This window comes from Andrographis paniculata, unplaced genomic scaffold, assembly GCF_009805555.1.
Source record: "Andrographis paniculata isolate CXL003 unplaced genomic scaffold, ASM980555v1 Contig49END, whole genome shotgun sequence".
Classification (NCBI taxonomy): Eukaryota; Viridiplantae; Streptophyta; class Magnoliopsida; order Lamiales; family Acanthaceae; genus Andrographis; species Andrographis paniculata.
Window position 1 is genome coordinate 1,582,064 of NW_026137583.1, and position 23,412 is coordinate 1,605,475.

At 38.1% G+C, this 23,412-nt stretch overlaps 1 protein-coding gene across 3 annotated transcripts; it reads right to left on the minus strand.

The window, feature by feature from the left end:
- Nucleotides 1–3,547: 3,547 nt before the first annotated feature.
- LOC127253099 (uncharacterized) lies at nucleotides 3,548–8,245 on the minus strand. 3 transcript variants are annotated; one of them, XM_051277537.1, is made up of 12 exons: nucleotides 7,931–8,245; nucleotides 7,626–7,735; nucleotides 7,008–7,129; nucleotides 5,999–6,132; nucleotides 5,699–5,843; nucleotides 5,485–5,612; nucleotides 4,987–5,058; nucleotides 4,678–4,804; nucleotides 4,475–4,599; nucleotides 4,343–4,384; nucleotides 3,970–4,182; nucleotides 3,548–3,847 (listed from the first exon to the last, which is right to left on the minus strand). In XM_051277537.1, exons 1-12 carry the CDS (start codon nucleotides 7,931–7,933, stop codon nucleotides 3,776–3,778), a joined length of 1,293 nt encoding a protein of 430 aa, XP_051133494.1. In that variant the 5' UTR covers nucleotides 7,934–8,245; the 3' UTR covers nucleotides 3,548–3,775. The 3 variants fall into 3 exon arrangements, with proteins under 3 accessions (XP_051133494.1, XP_051133493.1, XP_051133495.1); XM_051277536.1 differs by having other exon boundaries at nucleotides 7,005–7,129; XM_051277538.1 differs by having other exon boundaries at nucleotides 7,005–7,129; nucleotides 7,925–8,244.
- Nucleotides 8,246–23,412: the final 15,167 nt, after the last annotated feature.

Sequence of the window (23,412 nt, forward strand, 5' to 3'; positions counted from 1 at the left end):
TGTCTCACAGGGATTGAGCTGGGTTTCTGTCATTTATGGGCATTTCCACTTATGTGGGGGATTGTTGGATAGTCGGTTATTTTGGCAATTGATTATTTTGTGAGTGAAAATGCGACGGGCCAGTGTACCAAATTAATTAGATTAATTTGGAAGAAATAAATAAATATTATTTATTTATTGTATATGAGGTTTGGTTAATATTTTTGCTATTTTTCCTGTCTCGAGACAAACCAAATTGTGCAATCCCAAATTAAACCTGGGTATATAGCCTAAGTCGCAGTAGTATTTGGATAAATTATTATCCGTTGGATAGATTTATTATAATCTCAAATGGAAGGTTTGAAATTAGAATAAAATACAATCGTTTCAAACGGAAGGTTTGAAATTAGAATAAATTACGATCTTCACAAACGGAAAGTTTGTAATTATAATCAATTACGACTGCTTCAAACGGAAGGTATGAATTTAGAATAGATTACATCGATAATTAAGGTTGTAATTATGATCGTAATTGATCCCCTGCCATTTTGGCCGAGTTCCCTTCATTCTAAACACCAACACCAACAATTCCCTCCTGCTTCTCTCCTCTCTTCTAGCTTTCCGGCAACCTCCCCAGCTCAGTTCATCTCTCGTTTTTGTTCGCCGGAGCTCCAACGATTAGAGGTGTCACTCTCACTAGAGACGGAAACCGTTTTATCTTTGGGTTAGAACGTCAGCCACTGGAGGCACTACCGGGGCGTATCTAATTTTCAGAAAGAGGATCCATCTTCGACTCGATTTCACGGTAGAGTTTATTCTCGCAATATCCATATATTTCAACACAAAGCCACATAACTGAGAAGTTGAAGTCATCTGGAGACATTAATAAAGCAAAGGCAAAATCGACGAGTAGCTTCAAAGGCAATTTTTTCGATTGCGGGAAGTTGTGACACCGTTTGACAAATTGCAAGGTGCCGAAAATGAAGAAATAGGCAAACCAGGAAAACGACGTTAGTAAAAACGAAGAGCCACTTGACCTTACATGTGTTGTCTCCTAGACAAACTTGGTAGGATCAAACATAAAATAATGATGGCTCGACACAAGAACAACATGTCATATTTGCATGGACAAGAATCAGTTCTCTTTGTTCGAACTTTTCGAAAGAAAAACGATGTACATGGGGGATGCTTCTTCTGCTGAAGTCAAAGAAAGAGGAAATTTTTTTTTGAAGATGGCATCTGGAAGAATCGTAACGCTGACAAACGTTCTTTACGTTAAGAAGAACCTGGTCTCAGGGTTGTTCGTGATGAACATGGTTTTAATATTAATATAAATAAAGATAATTTTGTTTTGCATAAATCAGAAGTGTATGTAGGTAATGGATATGTAGAGGTTGAACTTTTGAAATGTTGTATTATAATAATAATAATAATAATAATAATAATAATAATAATAAGTTTGTTACCTATATTGTTGAGTCATCTACTTTATGTTATAGTCAATTAAGTCATGTTAATTATGATTCAATATGTCGAAGAATTAACCTGAATCATATTCCGAATTCAAATCAAATAAACATAAACGTAAAAAAAAAAAATTAGAGAAAAACAAACTCGATCGTAACACCCAACAATTTACTGTGAAACTGAATCACTCGAATTGACTCACAGTGACTTATGTGATTTTAAAATTGCAGAAACACACCGTGGTTATAAATATTTTATTACATTCATTGACGATTATACAAGGTTCTGTTATTTGTATTTACTTAGAATCAAATATGAGACATTAAGTAAATTCATTTTATATATATGTGAATTGAAAAATTCAACTTAACAAACGAATTAAATGAATTAGAAGTGACAGATGTGGAGAGAATAAGAGTCTAATTTTTTAATTTTGTGTACAAAATGCAATAATTCATAAAGTAATCCTACCATACTCACATCAATCAAACGGTGTTGTTGAATGCAAGAATCACACATTAAAAGAAATGATAAATTCGATGTTTTTAAGTTGTGAACTATCACAAAATATGTGGGAGAGACTATTTTAAGTAGTAAGTATCTACGTAACTTAATTCATCGAAGAAAAAGATGCACAAAATTCCTTTTGAGCTATGAAAAGGTCGGTATATCCCAAATACATTGAAAAAGTGACAAATAGGTGAAATTAGGGTGTGTTCGTTTGTAGGATTTAGACAAAATCCTACTATTCATCCAAAATTTCCCCCCAAAAATATCAAATCAAACATCTATTTTTCATTTTTTATATTATATTAAAAATCAATTTTACATTCAAAACATCATATCAACACCTATTTATTTCACATCATACAACTATTCAAATTCAAAATTTTTACTCTTCAAATCCCAACTCAAAATCCAAACCCCCAAACAAACACACCCTTAGAGTCCTTCGTCCTAAAATTACTTTTAGAACTAAATAGAGCTCAAGAAAAAAAAAAAAAAAAAGTGCACAACAATTAATAGTTTAATCAATCTATTTGATCTCTATGCAATCTTGGATGACCTGATACCGACTTATCCATATACGGAAGATAGTCTACCACCAACCCAATTATGGAATATCACAATAATATCAACTAAAATAATATTTATCAAAAATATATTTCAACAAACAACAACAAAATAATAATAATAATAAACCAATATTAATAAATGTGTACATTAAATAAAAATTATTATTATTATTATTATTTAAATTATTTCAAATATAGATAATTTAATAACGTAGGGAAAGAAACTTAATTTTTTGTTTTTTATAAATGAATGCAATATAAAATTAGATGGACTTTTCCTGTGACCGTGGTAAAGAAATAGCATTGTTGGTCATATGTGTATAGTTGTAGACGAATGGAGCCGAACAGAGCTGAGCTTGTCATGTTTGAGTTCGGCTCGTTAAAGACTCAAGCTCAGCTCATATTTGTTCGTTAAGAGATAGTAGCTGAAATTTTGTTTAAACTTAGCTCATTTAACAATTTTTTTTGTTTATATTCGGCTCGATTAATTAAGAAAATTTAATTTTATTTATTTATTTTTCTAAAAAGTTAATTCAATTAATAATAATTATAATTTTTATTAGTAAATTTAAATAAAAAATAAAGTAAAATATAATATTTATAGAGATATATATACTTATTAAATATAAAATTATTAATTTAATTTTTTTAATAAATACTGTCCACGAACAAACTTAAACTCGTTCGTAAACATAACGAGCCAAAATTTATATGTATTCGAATCGTTTAACTTAATGAACGAACTCTTAGCGTGCTCAACGAGTCAAACCGAGCCAAGCTCGCAAACTTTTCGTTTGTTCGACAGCTCTAGTCATTAGTGGCTAACATAGGTAGATGAACGGATATCTACCCAGTAAGACAAAAACGATGAGAGTAGAAAAACTCATTATAGATTTGTTTGATATGAATGGCCTTAACTAACTCGAAGAGGACACGAGGAGAACATGAGGAGGCTTCATTGCCTGCCTCGTCTTCTTCTTCACAATAATGTATGTAGTGCGTACGTACGAATAACTTCAAAGACATACACAAATACTATTTCTTTCTACTATACCCATAATATTGTGGGTTACTTCTTAAAACAACAAAACAATAGGAGTCCTGCTACTCCTTAACACCATGCCGACTTATCAAAGTCGTCGTGGTGTTCCTCATTGATTATTATTATTATTGTTGTATTATGAGAAACACAACACCCGCCAAATCACGATGAATAAGCAAATAATATGGTCATTCATTCATTCATGAATCAATCAATTAACAATCTCCACCCCACTCAATACGGCGCTTCCTGCATGCATTTGGAGGGCAACATCTCCCACAACCTGCATTCATTCCATTACCATCACCGTCACAATCAATCAATCAATCAATCATTGTTGTCCTTGTTGCAGCAGCAGCGGAGTTTCATTTTTGTATGTAATAATAATAACAGTAATAGTAGTACCTTAGCCATGAGCCTGTATGAATACTCTGTGACTCCAGCAACATGAGGAGTCATTATGACATTTGGGAACTTCAAAATTGCATCATCTGGATCAAATGGCTCAGTCCAGGCAACATCCAGCCCCAATCCTCCTAGGTGACCTGATTCAAGGTGGTGAAGCACACCCCCATAATCCAATAGACCGCCTCGAGCTATGTTAATGAGGAGGGCGCCCTGATACACAACCACCCAGACATATACGGTTTCATTTATGTGCACGTGTTGTAACAATTTAAGAGTGGCAAGGATCCACAACATCGATCATTGTACTAAACAAAGTAAGTAAAAACATGTAGGTCATAGTCCATATCAAGAACCAAAGGAGCAGCCAGACCTTTCTCATAGAAGAAATGAAAGCCTTGTCCACAATGCCAGCCTGAAATTCACCACTCGCAAAATAAGTGAATGCACAGAAAAGTTGCACTTGAAATAACATCCTAGAGAAGATCTCATATGCACTGTTTACCGTTTCGTTGTTCAATGCTAAACAGCACACAACTATATCTGCACGGCTTGCAAACTCTAGAATATCTTGATGACTGCCTTTCTCGTCCACAATGTCAATGGGGGCATCATTTCCAGATTTTGACTCTGAATAGAATCTAATCACAAATCACCAACTATATTTGATATTTATTCCACAATTATTAAAATATCAAACCAACATACCAGCAGAGTTGTGTGAACTCTGGGAAACTGAAGACCAGCTTCTCTTGGTAGCCAGTATTTTCACACCAAAAGGCCGCAATCGCTTTGCCAAGTGGATGCCAATATTACCAAATCCCAAGATAAAAACCTGTAGGAAAAAAAGGAGTATTATACACCATGCTAAATATATTAACTCAAAAAATAAAACAATGCTGCAGTGAAAAGGATCTCTTTTGTAGGTGCAAGAAAACAGAAGTCTTTTCAATTTTGCAGTAACATAAAAAATGCAGTTGTGTAACAGTTTCAAGAGGGTAACCATAAGAAATTCACCGTTTTTCCCAACAATGTATCACCAATTGGATCCCCAAGCCTTTTCTGCCTCACAGATGCTTGCATTTCATACTGTGCCATTGCAAAAAACAATAATACAAGGTAAGTCAAGAAGAACAAGTGTTGGATATTCTAGATAACCATCATGAAAGAGATCTAAATGAAATTAACAATAGGGTAGCCTATCTGTGTAATATTTGCAACTAGAAAACAAGAAAACAATATAGCATATAATGCTCTGGAGAAAGCATTGATTGATTGTTGAGGTTAAAATTAATTTTGTAAAATAGACAAACAGCAAATCACCTTCACAAAACCAGATCAAGTGTTAAATAAACAACTTATAGGCCTCCACCATACTCTTGGCTAGTGAAATGTTAGCTAATCAAGTGTTAAACATAATGAGATTTGACTCTCTAAGATGAGGCTGCGGTCCCTGACTAAAGAAAGCAGTGGATGTAAAGGTATTTAGGAATTTTAAGATTGAACTAGACCAACTTGCTTACGAAGGAGACCCAGTATCAGATAGATAGCCATTTCAGCACATGAAATTGCATTTCCAGTGCCATCACTAGGGATCCTGGCAACTTTAATTCCATGTCTTGTAGCAGCATTAATATCGACACCTTCACACAAAAAGTCATATGTTTAGGTAATATGAATGCCCAAAAGGTGCCAAGATGAGGATACAGCACTGGAGAAGGCAGTATACCTTCCAGCCCAACTCCAAATTGCATGATAAGCTTCATTTTATTTGCTGCCGCAATGATGTCTGAATCTAGACGCATCATTTTGACAACACAAATATCATAATTTCCAATAACTTTTGGAACATCATCCAAGGGAAAAACATCAACCTATAAAAACAGAATAAGAAAAAAAAAACAAAACTGATCAGTAACACGCCAAGGGAAAGGGAAAGCATGTATGATCTCAGAGGATATGACATTGGTGATGTGTGATCTCCCTGAAATTAGATTAAATGGAAAGCATATCTAATAATACAAAACACCTTCACAAATGGATGATTTTTCAAATACTCTCTCGTATAGTCATGAGATGCAGAGAAATGTGGCCCACAAAAAAGTACACGAGTAACAGCATTCTCATTGTCACATTTCATTTCTGGGAATTTCACAGAAGTACCTGCAATGTGCAAGAATGAAATAAACATCAAGTCTAAACTAGTATTAATCCATATAATTAAAAAACCAACTTCATAGACTCAAAATACGGAAGCTTGTGCAAAATAAGACATAGGAAATCACAAATTGCATCTTCTGATTTCACAGGGATCAAATGACTATAAAAATAACCCTGAAAATTAGTAGAAGAAATTATCTGGTGGTCAAGAGGATGTTAAGCCAAATGATAATAGGAAAGGATAGAAACTGTGAACTAAATTGGGAAAGGTGGCAAATACATGTTTCCAAGTCCGAATATTAGGTTTATTTGGCTTTCATGTTACTTGAATTTTACGTGCAACTTCCATATGTCATCAGAAAGTTATTTAGGCACTCAACGACTTTCTTAAGATCTACACATGATTCTTACAGATACAAAGAGGTTTAGTTTTTACCAGAAACCTACCAGTTGATAAAAATATCTTAGCAAGGATCCCCAAATTCATATTTAGGTAAGATAAAAAAAAAGAGGGATCCAGCAAAAACTTCTCTGCAACATCCCATAACTGATGAACATTTAATAATGCAGTAGTTTGTTCATCTTGTCAAGTCAACTTTTGGAGAAAATGGAAGTGTACAAAATTTGGTTCGAGAAATATATATAATGAAGGGAAACTTGCAGGTGATTATAAACTATATAAACAATCATTCATACAATAGCTTAGATAAAAGACCACCGCTGGCACAAGATTAAGGCTAAAGAAAAAGGAAAAAAAAAAAAAGAGACAGATGTAGTAAATTTTGTCCAAATTCAACAACTCCCGTGGCAAGTGGCAACCAGTACAGTTTCATGGAAAACAAATAGCGTGGAAGACTAAATTGAATTGCAGTTACCACCAGCAAGGGATGAGAAGTGAGTGAGGAGGAAAGGCCTAGAGGCTTGTGGGCGTCTTGCGGCAGTGTTCTGACCCAACAGCAGAAAAGTTTTGAGAAGCATGGAGCAGGAAGGCGGGCAAGCGCTACAAAACATAGAGGTGGTGATGCATATCAATAAGCTGTGGATTCAGCAAGACCAATGTATAGGTAAAGGTTATCAGGTTTAACAAGTTAGCCTCAAGCTTATCTATGACGAATCAAAATGTTTAACAAAAGCTTCCATTCTATTTTTAAGAATATGCAATTACACATACATACAGTTTGAATGGTGCTACCTATTTTTTGGATTTACACGAAAGCTATGCCAGAGACAACTCACTAGTAAATAAAATGGTGCACAACATCACAAACTAAGTTTTAACGACCGGACTATCAGCTTTAATTAGCATTCATGAATGCTTAGGCACAAATAACTTTTCCAGGAGTTTCACAGAAAACGAATACACTTTGAGCTAAAAAGCAAGTCCAACTTACCAAAGAATCCATTTTTTATTTTTATTTTGCATTCCTCTGAAATGCTATATCGAACAAACAAGTGTACTGTCTACAAAATGATGAGAAGGTCCAATACGAAGTTACCGAAATTGGAAAGAAACTTCTTGGAAATTGAGTGAGAAGCTCTCTTCCGAAATTAAATCTGGTGAGTCCGTGGGTGGTAGCAATTCAATTCCACGATTGATTGGGAGAAACTGGAGCAGGAGCAGAAATTAAACAACTGGTTAAAGTGAGCCAAAAGATAAAAACCCAATACACGTTCAGATACCAACTCCTATACACAAAAAGGCATGTTTCTTTCAGAGTGTCTGTTTGAGGTACCAACAGAGTGGAACTGTACAAGCCATATTAATTCCAATCAAGCATATTAATGTAGGCTGTACCTATACCATTTTCAGCCATTTTTCAGCTTTTCCTTCCAATATTTGTTTCGGAATGTATGGTGTGTTAGGATTAACGGAGATGAGGGCGGGAAGACGTAGAAGGTGGAAGAAGAGGTCGAGGAAGACGTAGAAGGTGGAAGAAGAGGTCGAGGAAGACGAATATGACAATGGCAGAAAACGAGCAAGGCAAAGCCGACGTCGGAGAAGCAGAAATAAGGTGGAGCAGGCAAGGCGAGGTAGAGACGAAGCGAAGCGGGTGAGGGTGAATCAAAACGTGCGCCGTGGGCTAAACTTCGATTAGGGTTTGGTTAGTTGCCTGTGTTTTTTAATGTGTTATTTTAATATTCAATCATTCAATCATTCAACCTTATAATTGTTTGTTCTTTTTTTTTTATATACATGTTTTGATATTTTTACATATAAATTAATTGTATATATAATACTTCTTTTGTCCAGTTTTTATTGTCCTTAAGTATAATGACACAATTATTTAGATGATTATTTTTTTTTTGTATAAATTAATAAATTTATTATAAGTGATAAATGAATAAAGTAAAAACCTAAAATTTGTATTTTAATAAACAAATAGGACAATTGGACGTCCTAGTAATATATTTATAAATTAAATAAAAAAATAAAAATATTTTAATATAACATATATTTATTTATACTAAATAAAAAGTATATATGGTAAAAAATTGTGCAGTAAAAAGTTATATTTTGATTTGTAACTAAAGAATAATATTTTTATTTTTATTTTTTAAGCAAACAATTACATCATTTATCTAAATTGTTATCCTTTGATTCTATTATGTAATTTTATAAATGTCACTAAATAAAAAAAAATATCCACATATTTTAATGTATTTTTTGGGATTTCATAGTAAATTAAAAAATAATAACGATCATATATATATAAGAGCTACATTTATTTTTTGTGTGATGATATTTAAATATTAATTATTATATTAAAATATAATACAGATCAAGAAAAAGAACAAAAATAATACTCCCTCTGTCAGCTAGAAAGTATACATATTTTTATTTTGGGATGTTCAATTACGAAGTAAACATTTCATTAAATACCTCACTTTTTTCCACAAATACTCTTACTTTACATCACATCGTTACTTTTACACCAAAAAAAGGGCAAAAAAATCATTTTACTACTTTTAACTACCCACTATAATTAAAATACTATTATTTCTTAAACACCGCGCCAAAAGTAAATGTTTACTTTGTGTGTGGACGGAGGGATTATTATTGTTTTATAATACTAATACAATGATATTTGTATAAAAAGTTGTACAATATAAGTGTTGAGCTACTAAATTCAAATCTAGGATTTTGGTCCACGGGCTTGCAAAGTAAAAATGGGTTCACGTTGTCAAATGGGTGCCCGAAAATATGATGGCATGGATCGGCAAGGCTGAAACGCGAGTATGATGGGCCAGTGGATTGTTTGTTTTCGGATTGATTGGTTGCAAAGTCGGGAGGTACTATTCGGACGGTTGGAGTGTCCGAAAACTGATGAGGTGTGTGCATTGCGAAGTAACCGACTCCGGTTGTTGAAGGTTCATGGTAACCGTCAGGCGGTTACCCCATAATCAGGTAACCGAATCAAACTGTCCGGACTCGGTGTGAGCGAATTGATATGAGTGAGGCGCAGGGGCCGAAGGACGGGATGCTATCAACACAAACTTGTTGACCTTATGTTCTATCTTTGCATTTTCTTTTTGTTGTCTATATTTGCTTTAGTACTATTAAATCTAGTGCTTAGGGATTCACACATGATCTCGGGCACAATTTATCAAATTCGAAATTCATTTTCGGATTTTACTTTATTTTGTTGAATATCTCTAGGCAATAAATTGGTGACCACAGTGAGAGTGGAAACAAGATTGCCAACCACAAGTCCCGCGATAACTTTATTCGACTTCGATCCGGTCGGATTATTGAAAAGAGTCATAGCCACATGACCGGCTCTCAGCCGCAAGCCTCTAGTACATCAGCAAAAAGCACGGTAGCCACACCGCCCACCATCCCGTCTACAGGCCTCGCAATTCAAGTATCCGCCGAATGGGTAACCTATGTTTAACAATTTAACAACCAGTAAACAGCTACCATGCAAGCAATGTTGCACGATCATCAAAATTTGATACAAAATATGTTGGATCAAGTTTTTTCAAGAGGCACATTCCAATCGGTTCCCGCATCATCAGAAATGTCCCCCTCTCGACTTCAGGCAAACTTCGTAGGACCATCTTATATTGAAAGTACGTTTTTGAGTGTTACTGTTCCAAGCAGAATTGATAGGGGGAAGTCACCTCTCACCTACCCCAATAATGTTCCACTAGGAGTAAGAACTGACCCTTCCCCACTAAGCTATTTAAGGGAAGATCACATGGGGGGACAGGCCCATGATCACATCCCTATACATGACAACCCACCACATAGGGTTTACCTGAGAATGTTGTCCATGTTCTTAGAATGCATTTCGGGATGAATCCTCAGATGGCGAACCGCTCAGCATATCAGAGGCCATTCGCGGAGAGAATTGTCAACGAACACCACCTCCTGAGGTATTACCGACCTCCTGACTTTCACTTCTTCTTGGAAGAGGATGGCTTTTCTACCTCGAGCACGTGGGCCGTTTTATGGCTTAACTCGGCAAGATTGGTAACAATCCATACAACAAACTGCAGTTGTTCGGGCTCTCGTTGAGAATGACACCATTCTCGTGGTTTGCTAATTTTTCACCTGAACAAATCCAAACTTGGGAAGGGTTGGAAGCTTCTTTCTATGCCAGATTTTTCAATCCCATTTTAACAGTATCATTAACTGATCTATTGGAAATAAGGCAGATGAACGAAGATGGTGCATCCCAATTCATAGAGCGCACCCGGTTGATGAAAGGGAAGTGTCCGACCATCATTGATGAGAGGGAGATGACCAATCTGGTGGTTCGTAACATGCATACCAGGTTGAGAGAGACTCTGACAGTCCACAATATTAGGGATCTGGCACAACTTGCATCGAAGGCAGGGCGTTTGGAATCTTTATTCATGGAAAAAGACCAAAGTCTATAAAGAGGAAAATTCCAACAAATGGCCATTATGGGAGTGGACGCATATGCCCCTAAGACAGCTTAATGCGAGGGAATATAGAAGATGGCCTCCGAAATTGTCAAAGGGAAACTGTATGTCTGTCTCAAATTAAAGCCTACACCTGGGATAGAGCCAAATAAAGATCAGCCTACCTTTGATACTTCTAAGGCAGATGATATTTTTGATATACTGTTGGCTGACGGATATATCCGTATTCCAAAAGGCCAGCGGCTAGCTACCAAAGAGGAGATCAAGGGGCGACCATACTGTAAGTAGCATAATACGTTTACCCAAAATACTAGGCAATGCACCCACTTTCGAAAAAAATACAAAAGGCTATCCTAAAAGGGAGATTTAAGTATGTCACTCTGGGGGTTGAGAGAAATAAGTCTAGGGAAATGGTGGAAGTTCTAACCAGGGTAGCCAAAAAGTGAGACCGTTTGGACGACACATTTGAAGTCGAAATCAAAGATGGGACACTCGTACGTCCTAAGTCCATGCGCGGACCCCAGGCATCAAAGGAGAACATGTGGGATCAGAATCGGAAACCGCTCCCCATCAATATCGACCCAAGGTTCCCGAGTATGAACCGTGTGCAGATTAGGAATGCTAAGCGAAGGTATGCAATTATGCAGGAAAGGTGGCCGAAGAACTGCTAAAATAAACAAGTATTGGGGGATTAGACTAAACAGAATGATGTGATTTTGAATCAGGCCGCGAAAGACAGCCATTGTGGGTAGGCGTCGGAAGAAACGCCCAAACAGAATGTTAGGACTCTGAGCCGAATGGAAAACGGGAGACCTCCCACACAAGTAAAGGGAAGTTTCATATGTTGTTTTTGCTACAGAGTTAATAGGGATCCTGAGGTAGATACCGCATTCGAGCCTGAACCAATAGAGTTTGAGAATTTTTTACCAAATGATGTACAAGATTTACTACGGTTGAAGCATATTCCTTCCAAAAAGGGGAGCTTCTTAGACTGTAAGGAGAATCACGCTCAAGCTACCCATGCATTTACAGTAAGGATGTTGAGCATTCGGTCAATGGATGATAAGCCAGTGTGGGCTCATTTGTCGGATGATCCAGTGCTTAAAGAAGAATGGGCTTTGCTAAGTCCATATAAACAATCCAATACGGCCAGATTATTTTCCCACCTATGCCTGAAGAAGCTATTTTGCATTTGAAGCCCCTCTACGTTGATGTCCATATCTATCGAAAGCCGGTACGTAAAGCTTTTATTGATAATGGTATGGTGTTCAACATTATGCCATTTAAAATGTTGTACAAACTGGGTAAAACAATGCCGATCTTACACCGGTCGAATCGAAATGACAAGTTTTACTGGTCAATCAACCAAGCCAAAGGACATGATGGTTGCTCCTATAGAAGTGGGCCCGAAAACCATTTCGACCATCTTTTTTGTGGTTGAAGCAGATACCACATATTATGTTCTGCTAGGGAGGGACTGGATTTATGCGTTTCAGTGTGTATCATCCTCGCTTTATCAGTAGTTGATATTTTGGAAGGCAACTCAGGTCTTTACCATGGAAGCCATCAAAAGTTCTTTCCGATCTTCAGACACTATTGAGGAGGCTGTTTTTTACACAGGAAACTTCCCACCTATTTTTCAAGCAATCTCAGTGAATGATTACCCATAGAAGAGTTTTAAGCTTACTAGTCATGGGTATATGTTCTCCTAAAGAGAACAACTTTTGATGGCTAAACAAAATCCAGCAAACGCCTTTGTTTTTTAAAAATATGATAAATTGTTTGGATACTGCGGAATATGAAGGTATTTGCAATCTTTTCTTTAAACAATTAATATTTAGGTTAAGAAACACGGCGGCGAGGTTTGATATTCAAAACCAAAATGGAAACTTCGAATGGCCGGATATTTTGAAGAAAACAAAATCATCTTTAACAACTCAGGATCCATTGGAGGAATTTAATCTAGGAACGAAAGAAGCCCCGCAAATCATTTGTGTCAGTGGTCTCTTTCCGTGAAATCAGCAAGGAGTTATTGTAGATTTAATTTGAAATCATATAGAGTGTTTAGCCTAAGATTATCCGGAGATTCTGGGGTTGGACCGAAGCTTGATCGAGCATCGACTCCCTATCAGAACAACTTTTAAGTCTTGTAAACAAGCCCCCCGGCGGATCTCACCGGAATTGATGCCATAGATCAAGGAAAAAATTGAGAAGCTTTTAAAAGCCAGATTCATTCAGCCATGTAGATATGCGGAGTGGTTGGATAATATAGTCCCAGTAACTAAGAAGAATGGCAAGATTAGGATTTGCATCGACTTTAGGGATTTAAATTTGGCCACCCCTAAGGATAAGTATGTCATTCTAGTGGCCAATATGCTCATTGATTCGGCAGCAGGGCATCAGATTCTATGTCTGATGGACGAATGCGCAGAGTACAATCAAATTTTCCTGGCTGAAGAAGACGTCCACAAGACAGCCTTTAGATGCCCCGGAGCTTTTGGAATCTATAAATGGACATTTATGCCGTTTGGTTTGAAGAATTCAGGGGCTACCTCTCAAAGGGCTATGAATGCAATTTTTCATGAACTTATACGTAGTTCCATGGAGGTATATATCGACGACGTCATTTTTAAGTCAACCGATTTTGAAACGCATTTTGCCGATCTAAAAAAGGTGTTTGTCCGAACGAAGAAGTACAACCTCAAAATGAACCCAATGAAATGTGTTTTCAGGTTTTTGGCTGGAAGTTTTTTGGGTTTACTCACCCACAAAAAAAGGGAATCGAGGTGGATGCTAATAAAGCCAAGGTTGTCTTGGCTATTTGGCCTCTTAAGACTATTAAGGAGGTTCATAGTATGCTTGAGAAAGTAAATTACTTAAGAAGATTCATAGCTAATGTGGCAGGTAAGATGAAGCCTATTACCAAGCTTTTGAAAGCCAAGACGCCTCCCGATATCGTTTTGGGGGAAGAACAACAAAAGGCCCTAGATGCTATTACAAAAGCTCTTACCGAACCACCAGCATTAGTACCACCCAGGCTCGGCCAGCCACTCAAGCTCTACCTGGAAAATATGTATGACATGGTGAGTTGCCTATGGGCACATGATTGGGATGATGGCAAGGAAAGGAAAGAACGGTATTCTACCTCAGTAAAACATTGGTCGGGCCCGAACTCAACTATGCTATGTCTGAGAAGATGTGTTATTTGTTCGTCTACGCATGCACCAAATTGGAGCATTACCTTTTACCAAGGAAAACTGAGGTAATTGCCAAGTTAGATATTGTTAAGTTAATTTTACAAAGGCCTAACATACAGGGAACGTTGATGAAATGGGCAATTAAGTTAGCTCATTTCGCTTTATCATACAAACCCTATAAGACTGTCAAAGGCCAGGCCGTGGCCGACTTTCTAGCAGAATTCTCCCCAACAGATAGAGTAGATTCGGGTCAGGAATCTTTTGTGGGAGTTGGGTCGTGGGTTATGTTCTTCGATGGATCCAGTACCCAGGAACGTTCAAGAGCCGGGGTGGTTCTTGAGGGCCTAGGGGCCAAACAGATCAAACTTTATTTGCAATTAGAAGCTATGACTCACAATTCTGTGGAATATGAGGCACTGATTCTAGGGTTGGAAGCTCTTGTAAAGAAAATAGTTCAATCGGTTATTATTAAAGGGGATTCTCAACTTGTAATCAACCAGGTATTGGGTCTATATGCCTGAAATTTGCCCCACTTGAAGAGATATAAAGACATAGTAAGTAGACTATTGTCTAGAATTGCTGAGGTTACGATTGAGCACATCTCTATGGTAGAAAACCACTAGGTAGATAAGCTGGCACAAAACGGTCATGCAGAAAACAGAGGTATTAATTATGTAGCGTTGGAGCATCCCGATCATGAAGTAAAAATCGTGGATTGGAGAACCAAGATTAAGGATTATTTGAAGAGCCCGGACTCATCGGTCGTGATCAATGTCCGATTGAAAGCTTTACGGTTTTGGTTAATCGGTGAGTCACTATACAAAAGAATGTTGGACAATGTTCTTCTTTGGCGTTTGGGGCCTGAGAAGTCAATTGTCGTTATACAGGAGGTCCATGGTGGGATTTGTGGAGCCCACCAAGTGGAGTTCAACATGAGGTGGGCCATTCATCGTTTAGGGTATTTTTGGCCTAAAATGTTCGAAGATTGCATAAAGTTTGCCAGGGGGTGTGAAGAATGTCAAAGACATGGGTCGTTGAATCAATTACCAAGTGTGGATTTGCAGGCAATGATCAAGCTGTGGCCATTCAAGGCATGGGCCATGGATATTATCGGTAAGATTTACCTATCATCGTCCAAACAACATTGTTTCATTTTAGTGGCAACTGATTATTCCACTAAGTGAGTGGAAGCTTTCCCTTTAAAAAAGGCAACCCAAAGAAGAAGTGATGGATTTCGTTCGGGAGTATATTATTTTTTGCTATGGAATTCCGTACACTATTGTGACAGATCAGGGGCTCATGTTTTCTGGAGAAAGGTTTGTGAATTTTTTGGCAGAATTTAATATTAAGTTACATCACTCTTCATTGTATTATCCGCAAGCGAATGGACAAGCCGAGGCAGCAAACAAAATTGTATCAATATTATCAAAAAGATGATCAATGATAACCTGAGAAAATGGCATGTGTTTTTGCCACAAGCTTTGTAGGCACATCGGAACAACCAAAATTTGGCTACTTGGTTCTCGCCGTATCAGCTTACTTTCAGGTAGAATGCAGTCTTTCCGGCTGAAGTTAGGGTACCTACTGCCCGAATGGCCTTGATCGAGATTGATAACAAAGATGAGATAAATCATAAAATGTTTTAGCAGTTGGAAGAGTTGAATGTATCTCGGATGGTGGCCATTGACTGTATATATAAGGATAGCCAGGTTCAAATGAGATATTAAAATGAAAAGGTTAGTGCAAGGAAATTTAAGAAATGAGACATGGTGTGGAAAACTATTCTGCCAACCTATAAGTAAGTCGATCAACTTGAGAAATGGTCCCCTAACTGGGAGAGACCTTATATAATTCATAAAGAAATTGGTAAAGTAGTCATTTTTATTATTGATAAGGACAGAAAGTCGGTAAACGATTGGATCAATGCCAAATACTTAAAAAAGTATTACCCTGCCTTTTGAGACACAGGACCGACTAAACGGTCACTTTATTTCTAAACCCAGCGGGGGTTTGGGTTTGTTTGGGACCCGACTAGTCTTCGTCAGGGATGGTTATACATGGGGTATCGTCGTTATCATCGGAGTTTAGGGCCCAGGGACCAAAAGCTATGGGTGGCTCTTCGTCCAAGAGATCATCCAGTTCGGGAAGGTATCGCTCTCATTGCTCTTGCATTTCTTCAAGGATCCTTTCAGTCATTTTCTTCATATCATCTCGGGTTTGAGTTCTCTGTCAAGAAGCACTCGTAAATGGTTAAGGGCTGCCCTGTGCAGAGAGAATTCGTTTACCCGACTGAGATCTGGCAGAATGGCCATGACATGGTATTCTATAAAATCCATGTGGTGTTCCAAGTCGGGAAAATGACTGACCATGTCTTTAGAGATCTCATAACTCTCAACTACCCTTTGCATTAAGCGAGTGGTTCGGTGTAACGTACGATGCCCTTTCTGAGTAAATTTAAATTTGAAATCAAATTGCTTCTGAATCTACACAAAATCTTCCACATTGATAGAAACAGGGTGTTGCCCAACCAAAAAAGGTTGGAGAACACTTTCCCAGTTCCAGATAGGGACACGGATGCGAGGTTATTGGGACGACATGTTGGTTCTTTGTCTAAGAGGTTATTCAGAATGTTCCATATCAGAACTGAGGGTTGATTGTCCATTTATTCGATCGGTTATTGATGTTTTTGCCTGAGTTTTAGTATCAAAATTTTTGAACTAACCATGTGTTGGTTGGAAATAGGGAAGGGTGCAAAATAGAACATTTATAATTAGTTACAGATTCACAGGGTCTTTACAAAAGAAAATTGATTGCCGCGAGGATGTCTGACCACTTTTGGTTCAGTCTGGCCGTCCAACGTTAGGCAACGGAAGAGGTCCTTTCCGCCCATTGTTTGGCTCGGCAGGCGATCTCCAGTTCTTGTGCGAGTGCTGCCTGACGATCCGACTAGCTCTGCACGATCTAGTGTTCAATGGAGAGGCACTTATTCAGTTTGTCCAGCTCATTCTTTTGCCTAGCCAGTTCTTGCTACAGGCACTCGATTTTCTATTTGGTTATATCTATATCTGCAGAAAGTTGTTCCTTGGACACTTAGAGGGTTGCCACTAGTTGTCACGATCTGCCCAGAGCCAAATCCATGTCAGCTAGAGTGTGATCGATCAAACTAGCCATAGAAAGGGAAGATCGGACGTCTTGGGTCACCACCAACTAAAGGAGTGGCAAGTCCACAACAACTTCTGAGAGTCTCTCGAGGACCCGGTCAAGCACTAAGTTGGCAGGAGATTCGGCTGGCTGGTTATTCAGCAGGTTGAAGTGGTAATCCATTAGTTTGTTTAATTCACTCTCCGTCAGGCTGACGATTGGTCTCTTAGCGACCTTGAGGATCGTCTGCAGGCTTTTAGTGGAGAGAGTTACTGTGGAGAGAGGAGTCAAAAAGCAAAGATCATGGAAAATGAAACGGGTAACTGTGCTATATACATGCTTATGATTTAAAAGAAGTGCGAAGTTTGGTCACTTGGTTTAGGGCGGCCATTTGGGCAGACAGGGCGAAGATCACGAATGGGTTTAGCAGAGCTTGAGGTCTTGGCGGAACTGTCAACGTCCATGCCAAATCCTCGGGTGAAGCTCTGGCCTGAGGTTCAGTAGGGTCCCTTTCAGTGGGACTGATGGTATCTCCCCTAGGCACAGACGGGATAGTTTCTTGGGATGTGAAAAAAAGTTAAGTTTTGAAGAACATGTGAGTTGTATTGAATGAGTGAACTTACCGCACAAGATTCCTCATCCGGACTTTCGCGCGGTGGGGATTGGGGTTGCTCAGGAACCTATTCGGGTGCCATTTATAATTTGGCTGCTCCTGGCAGCCCTTGCCTCATGACTGGTGCTTTCGCACCTTGATTATTAATTAGCTGGTTGACCGTCCCCGAACCTTCTTCTGAAACTTCGACCATCTGGAAATTCGATATATAAATACAGTTTGAAATAAGGCGAAAATAGTTTTTAAAAACAAAAGTTACTTGTGAGAGAATCCGGTACCTAGCTTCAGGGGCGCTGCGGGTTCTGGCTCTGCAATGGCAGTGGGTGAGGCTTGCCTCTCGACCAGCGCCTCGATATTCTGGTCGGTCATCGGCAGATCCGTTGGCGGATTGCCCTCCCTCCGATTATTTGGCCCCTGGTGTTTAGTTGGATGTTATCACGTTGACGTGCTATTTGCTATATAGTTCAAAGGAATACCTCAGGCGCAGGAGCTCGCGTGGCTAGATGACTTGAAGTCGGACATGGGACTGAGACAAGGGTTGGTGGTTCTTTTTCTAGTGTTGGAATGCCCGAGCCAGGAATGGGATTGGTCGAAGTGATGGTTGGATTGGCAGTTAGATCAACGACAACTGGTACGAAGGGAATTGAGACTAGGATAAATATTTTAGATTAAGTGTTTACTAGACTAAGGTTACCTGTTGGTCATTGTGCAGTAGGTGTTCGAAAATCGAGGAATAGGGTCAGATCCATTGGTAGAGAGGCCATATATTCTTCTCTTGTGTTGCGATGCACTTCTGAATCCGTCGGTTGGGCGGGCGCAACTGTTATAGTTTCTTTTCGGGAGGAACTGGCCCTGCCAGCCTGCGTTCCCTTTTTCGGTTTCGGTCTTGGGGGTCCCAGGGTCACTTGACCTATTAAGGGTTGAGGCAGTAGAATCATCTGAAACCCCGATTGGGCAGTTGGTGGAAAAAGAATTTTCACGCAGTCTTCAATGGGCCTCCCGACCACAGGCCAAGCATTGTCCGACCACTATTCCCGAAATGCTTAGACTGTATCAGGGCAATCATGGAATGGGGTATAGATGTGTTTGGTAAAGTAGTTGGTAAGTTGATCGGTATACGGTTTGATGATTTATTCGGTTACGATGTTTTGTTCTTGGGTTCGGATGAGGTGAGGAATGAAGGCTAAGTTTAAAATGCCATGGCAGCAGCCGAATTGACATGCTAGGTAATGCGGATACTAAGGAAAGGCAGCATATGTTTTTTTTTCATTTTTTTAGTCTTTTTCCCAACAAAAAAAGATCGGGGTGTTAAAGCCGCCTCCCAAGAGTATTTGAAGTTCGGATGTGGCGATTCGGTGGGCGGAGGGTACGAAAAAAGGAATTGAATGAGGAACATAGAAAGGTGGTGTGGCGGAGGAAGTAAGGTGGAAATAGGGATAGTAGTCTGAGTCGGGGGGGGGGGGGTTGGCACTCAAAATGGCTTTGATGGTGGTCTCAGGGTCTTTGTGGTTTTTACGGTCAGAGCAAAGGAAGAGAATGTATTGGCCGAATGATATGTCCGAATCAAGGATAAGTGGTGGCCGCCTGAAAAAGAGGATAAAAGTATAGACAGAACCAAAGTTCCGAAAACCAAACGGGACCAGAAAAACGGTGTCGAGTTTGGCGGAACTAAAGAGTTTCAGACAAGTTTTGGAGAGGCCCTCGAAGAGGCTGGCAAGAAACAAGATACCGATTGAGAGAAATCGGCCCTGAGCTAGATGGATGGCGATGTTAGTATGGGTATAGGTAGGGCTGGCAAAAATTAACCCGACCTGATAACCCGACTCGAAGCTGACCTGAAATAGTTGGGTTTGGGTTGAGATTTTTGACCCAATTAATAATTGGGTCAAACCCGTTTAACCCATTTAATTAAATGGGTCAGGTTAAGGTCTACATTTTCGACCTGAAAATAACCCGTCTAACCTAGTTAATTAATATTATTTTAAATTTAAATATATTTTTTAAATTTTATCAATACAATTCAATAGTTATGGCCAATTTTATAAAAATAAACAATAAAAAATAAAGGATTGTGTTGTGTACTATTATGTAGCGTTCGTTAATTCAATTCTTGGATATCGATTTCATGATATGAATAAATAATTTTTTGTTTTAATATATATTATGCATTTAAAAATTTTGTTAGTATAAATTGTAATTTTAAATTAAAATTTAAATATTTTAGATTTAAACGGGTTATATGAGTCAGATTCAGGTTGACCTGATTAATAAAAGGTCAGGTTAAGGTTGCAAATATCAACCCATTTAATTAAATGGGTCAGGTTCAGGTCAAGGGTTTTGTAACCCGTTTAAGCTGACCCGAACCTGAACCCGACCCAACCTGATCCATTTGCCAGCCCTAGGTATAGGTGATGGATTTGGAAAGAATGGCATATTACGTATCTGTCGTGGCCAGAAAACAGAATCGCATAAGAAAGTTGTGCAAATAGTAAAGGCAAAACACTAAATTCGGAAGGGGCTACATACCTGTAGAGCCAGTATAGCATAAATGCAACGTGCTCTTCGTCGGTCACTAGGGTGTCTTTCGCCCCACAATGCATCTTCACATAAGATCCCCAAGCCACGACCTTGTTATATAAGGAAGTCTTTATCTTCCACCCAGGATGATCGGCTACTGGCTCTTGGCCAGTAAGGGTCCCCGACTACCGGATCCTCACGTACAATCGGGAGGTGGCAATCATGGATACATCCATCAGGGTGGGACCAATGCGCCCCGACGACAGCATGAAAGCATTGACCTCCGGGTCCCAGAAGGGGGTCATTGCCATGATGATCCTATCTTGAATGTTAAAGCTTTGGCAGGATAACAAAATAGCTTTGTCGAGCCATTTTTGTTTTCATTGTTTCCCAAAGTTTTTCTCCACCCTTTCGTACCAGGTGCAAAATTCATCTTTGGGATCTAGAAGATTGGTTTTAATGCCATCCAAGAGGCGGGTGGTGTTGAAAGCTCCATCGTGAATGGTGAGGTGGCCATTGTGCTGCAGGAAATTCAGCGTAGGGGCTCCCTCAGCAACAACGGAGACGAAGGGACGCACCACCGGAGTACTAGTGGAAGACGGATTCATGGCAAGTTGAGGAACGGATCTATCAAATGGAATGAGAGTTGTGGTCTCCATGATGATATGAGCAATTGATTGGTGAAGAGCTGGAGTGAGGTGCTGCGGGGGTTCACTGGAAAAATGAAGGTTTCAGCGAAGAGCGTGTGGAGGAAAGAGGCTTACTAATGACAGAACAAGGGTTTAATCTTTCCCTCCACCACTGGACCATCATAATGATGGTTTTGCAGACCTGGGGCAGAGGGAAGTGGTTGTCATGTCAACAGTCACCGCCCTTGAGATGTGACTCTTGACATTCTTTGGGGAGCGGCAAGTTGTTGAGCTACTAAATTCAAATCTAGGGTTTCGACCCATGGGCTTGCAAAGTAAAAATGGGCTCACATTGTCAAATGGGTGCCTGAAGATATGATCGCATGGTTCGGCAAGGCTAAAATGCAAGTATGATGGGCTGGTGGATTGTTTGTTTTTGGATCGATTGGTTTCAAAGTCGGGACTTACTATTCAGACGGTTGGAGTGTCCAAAAACTGATGAGGCGCGTGCACTGCGAAGTAACCGACTCCGGTTGTTGAAGGTTCAAGGTAACTGTCAGGCGGTTGCTCCATGATCAGGTAATCAAATCAAACTGTCCGGAATCGATGTGAGCGAATTGATGTGACCGAGGCACGGGGGCCGAAGGGGGGACGCTCTCAACACAAACTTGTAGACCTTATCTTCTGTCTTCGCATTTTTTTTTCTGTCTATATTTGCTTTAGTACTATCAAATCTAGTGCTTAGGATTTCACACATGATCTCAGGCACAATTTATCAAATCCGGAATCCATTTTCGGATCTTACTTTATTTTGTTGAATATCTCTAAGCAACAATAAGAATATTTATAATGTTAAGTACAATAACACAAAAGGTAAATATAACTTTTGCGGCTGGACAGATGGACTAATATTTTATAGTTAATGAAAGTGTATAAGAGATTTTAATATTTTTTATTTTCTTTTATGAATAAAATAATTGTATATTTAATGTTATATTGTAATTTACGTAAAAATTAAGGATATTTTGATATATATTATAATTATTTTTTATAAAATAAAAAATATATTTTTTTTAGTAAGACAAACGCAAATAATAACCATTGTATAGAATGAAAGCATATCATGAAATTATTGATAGCATATGTATATAATGTCGATAGCGCAATCTAAAGAGTTTGATAAAATTTAAAATAATAATTAATGTGATTTTGTTAGTTATGGTAATACTTGTAATGAATATCATATCAACTTTTAAACTGAATTAAATTAATTACTTAAACTAAATTAATTGCCAACAATATTTTAATTTTATAAAAATGTGTTATAGGTAATAGATATATAATTTAACTCTACAAATGACATGCTCAGCAAAGCATATCATATGAATTACGGATATTATATGTATATGTACTAGGGATAGCATAATCATAATTAACATGATGGAAATTCAGACTACCGTCCAACCGTCCATATTTAGTTAGCTATGGTAACCTTTTTAAATAATACGTTAATTAAATTAATTACTTAAATTAAAATTATTACCAAAAATATTTTAATTTCATAAAAATATATAAAAAATAATAGATATAAAATTTAATTCTACAGATAACTTGTATAGTAAATATTGTATAGAAGCATATTATGGAATTACTGATAGCATATGTATATGCAGTCAATAAAACAATGTTATGTTCAAGACTTGAATAAAATTTGAAACCATATTTAATGTGATTTGTTAATTATGATAATTTTTCTAAATTAATGCAATGTTAATTTTTTTACTAACTTCAATTACTTATTTAAATAAAAGTTATATATATAGATTTCTCTATCCAAATTTTATAATTTTAATCTCGTTTATTCATATTCATTTGATCGATCAATGATCCAACCCTACGACAAATAGTAAAATAATTAGGATACTGATAGTTTTACAACATTAGTACCTTAAGAACAACTATTTTCCTAAGACAAAAGAGAACTTCCACTAAATGAGTCATTTTATGAAGTATCAAGCAATGCATTTTTATTTCATTCAATATACATCATGTCAAACATCAAAAGATATGGATAAATTTCACTAGCTACAATATTCTAGGAAGTGTATTTATAGGAATCGTATTGCCTTTTTTAAGGTGGCAATCTGCAGCCGCTACTCGTCGAGTGCGCTTTGGATGAACCCCCCGATCGAACCTAATACCTTGCAAACTAAGCCCGACAAGACAAATCACACTAGGCAAACCATGTGTCGCAGGTGGACCTGGAGGCGTCGGTGGTTTGAACCCATGACCTCAC

What these genes read in the sequence shown, in the direction of transcription:
- LOC127253099 (XM_051277536.1), bottom strand. An exon ending in ATTTGGAGTTGGGCTGGAAG is followed by an intron (nt 5,613 to 5,698) that starts GTATACTGCCTT and finishes TTTTGTGTGAAG; the next exon opens with GTGTCGATATTAATGCTGCT. An exon ending in TAGCATTGAACAACGAAACG is followed by an intron (nt 4,385 to 4,474) that starts GTAAACAGTGCA and finishes GGTGAATTTCAG; the next exon opens with GCTGGCATTGTGGACAAGGC.